Genomic DNA, 9,653 nt, shown 5'->3' on the forward strand with positions numbered 1-9,653 from the left:
AGCCTTTTTAGTGAAATCAACAATGTAAAGATCACCTCTACGTATACCGGTAAAGACCATTTTATGATTGTCTCTTCGAAAAACTTGGCAGTCTACTTCAGTAAATAGGACATTGAAACCGAAATCAGCAAGTCTAGATACTGAAAGTAAATTGTACCCAAGAGATTCAACGAGCATGACATTTTGTATGGAGCTATCATGTGAGATGGCCACCTTACCGAGGCCAACCACCTTACCCTTTGAGTTATCACCGAAATTGACATACTTTCGAGCGCCGTCGTTTTCAGCAAGCTCACGAAACATATATTTGTCTCTGGTCATATGATCAGTACATCCACTATCAAGGACCCCTTCCTTTCCTCCAGCAATGTAGCCTCAAAGATTAGTCATAAGACCAAGTGTCTCATCGCATCATCAAGATCATAGTCACTATCATCATCCTCATCATAGTATCCATGTTCAACATCGTCTTGTATTTGATCAATTCCTAGAGAGGGTAATTCATTAGATAACTGATCATCACAATGGTCACCTTTATGAATTCTAATAGCTTCGGAGATGATATTGCTAATGATTCCAACATCTCCTTTGGCACGTATGAGATTGGTAAGCTCAAATAGACAATCACCAAACTTAGGATCACTAGTACTCATCTTACTCAAGGCTATAGACCTATGGAGAATTTTGTTTAGATTTTTTGAGGAATAATTTGGGAATCGTTCCTCAAGAAATCTCCATATAGTATAGGCACAATCAAGAGTAGGTAAGATAGCAATCAAATTTTTGGGCAATCCTCTAATGATAAGATTGATAGTTCTAAGATTGCGAATCATGTCAAGATCCTCATCGGGTGTGGGATGCAAAGGGTCAATATGAGGTGCACTAGGGCTAGTAATGTACTTGTTCAAATGCTATTCATTGAAAATCTCAAGCATCTCATTTTTTCACTCATGGAAGAACTCTCCATCAAGAATAGGCACTCTATGTCTAAGACTCCCCAATGTAGACACATCCATCTTCCTCCGAAGGTGTTTAAACCAAACCAATGGAGACCAAGGCTCTAATACCAATTGAAAGGATCGAGAAGAAGTGTTTAGAGGGGGGTGAATAGACTCCTAGCAATAAAAGTTGCAGTTTTTAATTTCTTTAAGTTGAAGTGGAGTTTTAGCACAAGTTCACACATTCACAATACATATCAAGCAAGCATGATAAGAGTATATGAGCAACGAAAAGTAAAGCATGCAAGTTGCAAGAATGTAAAGGGATGGGATTGGAGTGTGCAAACGCAATTTGGAGACACGGTGATTTTTTATCCGTGGTTCCGATAGGTGGTGCTATCGTACATCCACGTTGATGGAGACTTCAACCCACGAAGGGTAACGGTTGCGCGAGTCCATGGAGGGCTCCACCCACGAAGGATCCACGAAGAAGCAACCTTGTATATCCCACCATGGTCGTCGCCCACGAAGGACTTGCCTCACTCGGGTAGATCTTCACGAAGTAGGCGATCTCCTTGCCCTTACAAACTCCTTGGTTCAACTCCACAATCTTGAAGGAGGCTCCCAAGTGACACCTAACCAATCTAGGAGACACCACTCTCCAAGAGGTAATAGATGGTGTGTTGATGATGAACTCCTTGCTCTTGTGCTTCAAATGATAGTCTCCCCAACACTCACCTCTCTCTCATAGGATTGGATTTGGTGGGAAGATGATTTGAGTGGAAAGCAACTTGGGGAAGGCTAGAGATCAAGATTTATGTGGATGGAATGGAATATCTTGACCTCAACACAAGTGTAGGTGGTTCTCTCTCAGAAAATATATGTTGGAAGTGTAGGCATGTTCTGATGGCTCTCTCCACGAATGAAGAGTGGGTGGAGGGGTATATATAGCCTCCACACAAAATCTAACCATTACACACAATTTACCAAACTCGGTGGGACCGATTCAGAGAACTCGGTCAGACCGATTTAGTTCAAAATGTGAACGTTAGGATTTTTGGTGGGACCGACATGTCAACTCGGTGGGACCGATGTCATTAGGGTTAGGGCATAACGTAATCTCAGTGAGACCGATTACACGAACTCGGTTGGACCGATTTTGGTAATAGACTAACCAGAGAGTTGGTCATGCAAACTCAGTGGGACCGATTCGCTCATCTCGGTTGGACCGAAACCCTACGAAAGGGAGACAGAGAGTTTGCATTGCGACTCGGTGGGACCGATCGCATATCTCGGGGAGACCGAGATTATTGCAATAGGCAACAGAGAGTTTGCAATCCCATCTTGGTGATACCGAAATCCCTATCGGTGAGACCGAATTGATTAGGGTTTCTGGCAGTGGCTATGTCAAGAGAACTCGGTCGCACCGGATAGATAAAATCAGTGGGGCCGAGTTTGACTTTTGGTTTGGGACATATTTGGATGTGAGAAAGTAGTTGAGGGTTTTTGGAGCATATCACTAAGCAATTTGAGAAAGCAAGCCATTAAGCAACACCTCACCCCTTCTTAATAGTATTGGTTTTCCTATGGACTCAATGTGATCTTGGATCACTAAAATAGAAAATGCGGAGTCTTGAGCTCTGAGCTTGAGCCAATCCTTTGTCCTTATCATCTTGAAGGGGTTCCACATCTTCTTGTCCACGCCACTCCATTCTTGAACTTATCTGAAATATACTAGGTGAAAACATTAGTCCAACAAGAGATATGTTGACATTAATTACCAAAATCACCCAGGGAGCACTTGTGCTTTCAAATGTTAATTCTTCCTGATGTAAACAAAATTGAAAATGTCGATCATGATCATAAAACATCTGTGTTGCTTCGTATAGGATGATACAACTTATGGATCGGTTACAATTATACTAGCCTTATGCCTGGTAGTTGAAGAAACTTCACATGTCAAAATAGATGCTTAATACTCAGTTAATACTCCAGTCACATATTCTAATAAAAAGCAGCCCGTGCATATTAGTCTACATTGTTTGATAATACTATTATTACATGGGTAATCTTTTTTTTAATCCATTCAAATTAAGCATGGTAAGCACAATACAACATATGTGAAAATGTGCATTAACAAAATTGAATACTAATTCATACAGGATGTGCAAGAAAATGTTGCAACAAATTATACTGACAACAGGTTACCAAAGATTGACATGACATTTTTATCGGAAGAGGAGGCCTACTCATTTTATAACAAATATGCCTGGGTATCTACCACAGTACAACCCAACCCAAATGGTATAACAAGTGTAATTTTAAAACTATTTCTCATTTTCAATCATTTATGACCTAAGCTTTCCTATTTATTTGCATAGGGTCATCTGGGAGCTCCGCCAAATCATGTGTATCCCTATTTAGCACATTACAACTCAGGTCTGCAACAATTCATTGGTCTGTCAACCCCTACGATGATGTCAGGACAAAATATATTATTATTCCAACAACAGAATCCTACCAGTGGTACTTCTATCCCTATGATGATGGCAGGACAGAATCTACCATTCTTCCAGCAACAGAATCCTACCATTGGTACTGTTGGTAATCGTAGCATAATTTTAAAATTTTCCTACGCTCACCAAGATCCATCTATGGAGTATACTAGCAACGAGGGGAAAGGAGTGCATCTACATACCCTTGTAGATCGCGAGCGGAAGCGTTCCAATGAACGTGGATGACGGAGTCGTACTCGCCGTGATTCAAATCACCGATGACCGAGTGCCGAACGGACGGCACCTCCGCGTTCAACACACGTACGGTGCAGCGACGTCTCCTCCTTCTTGATCCAGCAAGGGAAGGAGAGGTTGATGGAGATCCAGCAGCACGACGGCGTGGTGGTGGATGTAGCGGGTCTCGGCAGGGCTTCGCCGAGCTTTTGCGAGAGGGAGAGGTGTAGCAGGGGAGGAGGGAGGCGCCCAAGGCTGTTGTTGTGCTGCCCTCCCTCCCTCCTTTATATAGGCCCCCTGGGAAGGGGGGGCGCCGGCCAAGATCCCATCAAGGGAGGGGGCGGCGGCCAAGGGGGGAGACTTGCCCCCTAAGGCAAGTGGGGCGCCCCCCCCCACCCTAGGGTTTCCAACCCTAGGCACAGGGGGGAGGCCCATGGGGGGCGCCCCAGCCCACTAGGGGCTGGTTCCCTTCCCACTTCAGCCCATGGGGCCCTCCGGGATAGGTGGCCCCACCCGGTGGACCCCCGGGACCCTTCCGGTGGTCCCGGTACAATACCGATAACCCCCGAAACTTTCCCGGTGGCCGAAACTTGACTTCCTATATTATAATTCTTCACCTACGGACCATTCCGGAACTCCTCGTGACGTCCGGGATCTCATCCGGGACTCCGAACAACTTTTGGGTTTCTGCATACTCATATCTCTACAACCCTAGCGTCACCGAACCTTAAGTGTGTAGACCCTACGGGTTCGGGAGACATGCAGACATGACCGAGACGCCTCTCCGATCAATAACCAACAGCGGGATCTGGATACCCATGTTGGCTCCCACATGTTCCACGATGATCTCATCGGATGAACCACGATGTCGAGGATTCAATCAATCCCGTATACAATTCCCTTTGTCAATCGGTATGTTACTTGCCCGAGATTCGATCGTCGGTATCCCAATACCTTGTTCAATCTCGTTACCGGCAAGTCTCTTTACTCGTACCGCAATGCATGATCCCGTGACTAACGCCTTAGTCACATTGAGCTCATTATGATGATGCATTACCGAGTGGGCCCAGAGATACCTCTCCGTCACACGGAGTGACAAATCCCAGTCTCGATCCGTGCCAACCCAACAGACACTTTCGGAGATACCCGTAGTGCACCTTTATAGTCACCCAGTTACGTTGTGACGTTTGGCACACCCAAAGCACTCCTATGGTATCCGGGAGTTGCACGATCTCATGGTCTAAGGAAAAAATACTTGACATTGGAAAAGCTCTAGCAAACGAAACTACACGATCTTTTATGCTATGCTTAGGATTGGGTCTTGTCCATCACATCATTCTCCTAATGATGTGATCCCGTTATCAACGACATCCAATGTCCATAGTCAGGAAACCATGACTATCTGTTGATCAACGAGCTAGTCAACTAGAGGCTTACCAGGGACACGTTGTGGTCTATGTATTCACACATGTATTACGATTTCCGGATAACACAATTATAGCATGAACGATAGACAATTATCATGAACAAAGAAATATAATAATAACCATTTATTATTGCCTCTAGGGCATATTTCCAACAGGTACCTCTAGCCCTTCGATGGTGCCAGGACAAAATCTATCATTTTTTCAACAGCAGATCCCTACCAGTGGTACTTCTACCCCTATGATGATGCCCGGACAGAATCTATCATTTTTGCAACAACAAAATTCTACCATTGGTACCTCTACCCCGGCGATGATGCCAGGACAAAATCTACCATTCTCCCAACAACAAAAGCCAGCTTAATCAATGTTATAGATTTTTATTTCATATAATTGTGTGCAATTCTATTAGAACCTACGACTGTACGACCAAGGATTAAAGGAGATTATCTATATCACTTAGCAATTTATTGAATAAGCAATTCGTGAATGTGATAAATATAAAAATAGTCTTATATGTCATGTATTGAATAGGCTTGGTCAGCATCAGATACAAACAATACTATTACCAACATTATAGATTTGTTTGTCTAACCTGACAAACAGATAGTCCATCAGTACGGTAATGGAGCGCCACTGTGACCTGGATGAGGATCAGCCCAACCATACGACTTTCCAAACATCGATCGAAGGAGTAGCTTGTTCACTCAGTTGAACCATCTTCTGGCCTCATCCTGTATGCAAATATCACCACCACCTGCTAATTAAATTTCAATCTATTCAACCAGTACACGACATCATCAGCATTTTGTGCAATGCAAGATATTCCCATGTATTTTGTTGTCTCTAAAATTAAACATCTTTTAAAAATATATCAAATTAAGCACCTTCAGTACCCCGAAAACAGTGACAGAATTGAATTATCAGCTAAAACTCAGCTAGTTAGGTATCCAGGCCATTTAGAAACTAATTTCGGTCTACAATTTTGCACTAACATAATTTGAGCTTTTAACGAATCACTGTATGGAACAAATTAATGTGCAAGGCCCCCATGTGCTCATGTGCATTTGTGCTCAATTGGTAGTAGCTAGTTGTTGACCTGCTCAGATGTGAACTGAATGACGAAGAAACAGAGGAGACATCTGTATTCTGCACAAAACAGTAGAGAGGAGGGTGAAAGGGAAGGAGGGTGAGTTGCCGTACTGACCATGGTGCATGCCAAGTCGAGGTCGGCAGCCGCGTGAATGGTGTCGGGGCCCCGAAGACCCGCTGTGTGGCGGCCGCCCTCGTCGCTCGCCGCGGCCTCCGCCCGGCCACTGCCGCCGTGCTCTTGAGTGGCGGCACAACATCCACCACCACCTCCACTATCCAGACCCGAGCTCCACCATGGCTGCCCCCCTCGCAGGCATCTCCAAGACCTGGACTTTGGTGCGACGACGAATCAAGAGGAGGAGACGGTCTTGCGGCGAGAGAGGCTGCAATCTGGGACGGGCGTGGCGGCGGCGCCATAGCTGCGGCGACGGGACGGGGCTGCAGCCGATCCACTCGGGCTTGCCGCGCCCCTGCTTTCACGCCGGCGGACCTCCCGTTGGAGGCCACGATGACGGGACGGGGCTGCAGCCGATCCACTCGATTCCTCCGCTTCTCACGGTCGACTGTCGGCAGGGAAGGCGAAAGAGGAGCGAATACGTATCGAGGCAAAGAGAAATACGGGAGCTTCGTGGGTTTTTTTGGCCAAAAAAAGACACGCGGGAAAGGAAATAGCGCGAGCCGTCCGATAAACAATTAGCGAAGGGGAGCACGGATGGGAGCAGGGAACGGTAGCAGGCAAGCCCCGTTTTCGAAGAAGGGCTTGTTAACTGATGGCTCCTCAAGTTACTCCATGAGATTTTAGAGTACCACGATTTTGAAAAATCGACGCTGCCAAACTAGGCCCAAGTGTGATCCATAAACATCAATCAATTTCTAGTGAAGATTTTTTACAATTTCAACGCACCGCACCACGTTGCGAACAGTGGCGAATTATTGATCACAACACACAGTCACATGCTCGAATTGATGGCCTCCCATCAACACGGCGCACTCAGAGGCGCACTCAGATCAGCGTCAAGCATCAAGCATCGCTGCCAGCGGATACGAAATCGCGAACCAGCGCGAACATCTCCTCGGCCTTCTCTGGCACGAAGAGCTCCGCAGCGTGGAACCCGGAGCCGTCCGTCTTGGCGACGACCTCCACGCCACTGTCCCGCAGCCACGTGGCGAACCCTCTCTGCCTGTCGATCAGTGGGTCGCCGTCGCTCCCGGACACCAGGCACCGCGGCAGGCCGACCACGGCTTCCTGTGCCACCGCCTTTTCCGGATTGCTGAACTCGTGGTCGCGGTCCGCGCCCAGCGGCAGTGCGAGGCTCCAGAGCTTGTCGTTGGCCTCCAGCGGCACCATGAAGTCGTCCTCCGACCTCTCCTCGGACGGCGTCCGCTCGACGCCGCCGAGGTACGGCTGGTGCAGCAGGAGCCCGCGCACCGCGACGGGGCTCAGATCGATGCCCTTGGTCCGGACGCCGGCGTTGAACGCCATGTTCCCGCCGGAGCTGCTGCCCATGACGAAGCACCAGGCGAGGTCGCCGTGCTCGGCGATCCAGGGGTCCTGGGGCGCCACGTCACGGAGCCACATCACGGCCGCGACGGCGTCGTCATAGGCGGCGGGCAGGCGGTGCTCGGGTGCGAGGCGGTAGTCGAGGGAGGCGACGATGGCCGGTACGGCCGCCGCCATGGCCTCGCAGGAGGCGTGGTAGAAGGCGGTGTCGGCGTTGAAGACAACGAAGCCGCCGCCGTGGAAGTAGAGGATGACGGGGAGCTTCGTCGACGACGGGACGGGGTTGGGGAGGTATAGCCGGATGTACGTGCCAAGAGAGGTGTCGAGGGGCACGTCCCTGCTGAAGACGGCCGCCCCGCTGCCGGCGTCGGAAGCCGGGATGGTGGGGACGACGGGCCGCGTGACGGCACCGTCCGGGTGGACGGCGATCTGCATGAAGAGGTTGTCCGACTTGGACGGCGGCGGCCGCGCAGCCGCATCAACGTCCGCGACCATGAGATCGCCCATGGGTTCCTCGCGGCTTTGCTTTATCTCTTGCACACTCGGTGCGGCTACAGCTTTGGCGACTGGGATGGTGGACATGCGACGGGTAGTGAGTACTAGGCGCGGCGCACACGGTTTTTATGCTCCGCGCTGCGCAACCGTGCACGGAGCAACTATCAGTGCATCAGTGATCTTTTAATCTCTACTCCTATGGAGGAGTTGATAGCATGATATGATTTATTTTGTCCGGTTTTTCTTCGTCCCATCTCTCACCATCCTCTCTCACTAGTTTTTCTCCCAAATCCATTAGGGGATCTTGTTTCGTTCTTCCTTTGGTAGGTGTTGATCCAACTCAATCACGTAATCAACAAATAATTAAGAATTCAGAAATAGCATCATATATATGACATCACCCTCCTAAAAGAAAGACATAAGATTTTTCTCGACAACCTTTCATAATAAAATGAGATATTTTTTCATAACAAATCTATATGTCATTTATTATTATCATTATCTCTACTATTAATTGAGAATCACAAGTTTCATATGGACGCACGCATCCGCGCGCCTCTACGAAGGGACGTCGTGCACGACACCATGGAAGATGTCGTGGCCGGACCTAACGCTGGCAGCGATGCTTGAGAATGCCAGGGCATGGATCACGGCGTCGGGAACGACCGTGGTGGGAGACGGGTCGTCAGACCGCCACGTGCACACTGTCATATTATATTTCTTGTAGAGCCAGACAGGCGACATTCTCAAATCAAGCGTGTCCATTTAAATGTCAAGATTCATGTGAAAATATTTTAGAAATCGAGCACTAAATCAATTTCAAAATCAAACCATTGATGCAATTAATTAGCTACATAGTTAAATACGTATGCAATCAATTAAGTCCATTTAAATACGTTTTTTTTCATCGAGTCATTAATGCACTTAGTAGCCTCGTAAGGGTTATTTTCGTCCGATTTTTCTTCGTCCCGCCACCCCCTCTCACTGGTTTTTCTCCCTCCCATTAAAAAACCAAATCCAAATAAGGGGGATCTTGTTTGGTGCTTCCATTGGTAGGTGATGATTCAATTCAATCACGTAAACAATAAGTAATTAAGAATTTAGAAATTGCACCATATATGTGAGATCACTTTCGTAAAAGCCAGACATAAGATTTTTCTCAACAACCTTCCATAATAAAATAAGATATTCTTCATAACAAATCGCTAATCTCACATGCTATGTCATTTATTATTAGCATTATCTCTACTATTAATTGACAATCACAAGTTTCCTATGGGCGTACGCATCCACGCGCCCCTACCGAGGGACGTCGTGCACGACACCATGAAAGATGTCAAGGACGACCGTGGTGGGAGGCGGGTCGTCAGACCGCCACATGGACGCGGTCATATTATATTTCTTGTCACTCAAACAGAGAGGTAGACAGGCTATATTCTCAAATCAGGTGTGTCCATTTAAGTGCCAAGAAATT

General features: G+C 47.3%; 1 protein-coding gene across 2 annotated transcripts; it reads right to left on the reverse strand.

The window, feature by feature from the left end:
• Positions 1 to 5,557: 5,557 nt before the first annotated feature.
• Positions 5,558 to 8,347, reverse strand: LOC109753632 (probable carboxylesterase 8). 2 transcript variants are annotated; one of them, XM_020312549.4, is made up of 2 exons: positions 6,299 to 8,347; positions 5,558 to 5,825 (listed from the first exon to the last, which is right to left on the reverse strand). In XM_020312549.4, the coding sequence occupies exon 1, from the start codon at positions 8,264 to 8,266 to the stop codon at positions 7,205 to 7,207; it is 1,062 nt and encodes a 353-aa protein (XP_020168138.2). In that variant the 5' UTR covers positions 8,267 to 8,347; the 3' UTR covers positions 5,558 to 5,825; positions 6,299 to 7,204. The 2 variants fall into 2 exon arrangements, with proteins under 2 accessions (XP_020168138.2, XP_073359011.1); XM_073502910.1 differs by having other exon boundaries at positions 5,558 to 5,848.
• Between the last annotated feature and the right edge of the window lie 1,306 nt (positions 8,348 to 9,653).

Source organism: Aegilops tauschii, chromosome 7, assembly GCF_002575655.3.
Source record: "Aegilops tauschii subsp. strangulata cultivar AL8/78 chromosome 7, Aet v6.0, whole genome shotgun sequence".
Classification (NCBI taxonomy): Eukaryota; Viridiplantae; Streptophyta; class Magnoliopsida; order Poales; family Poaceae; genus Aegilops; species Aegilops tauschii.

Excerpts from the sequence above, each read along its gene's own strand:
- LOC109753632 (XM_020312549.4), bottom strand. The coding sequence starts at position 8,266 with ATGTCCACCATCCCAGTCGCCAAAGCTGTAGCCGCACCGAGTGTGCAA.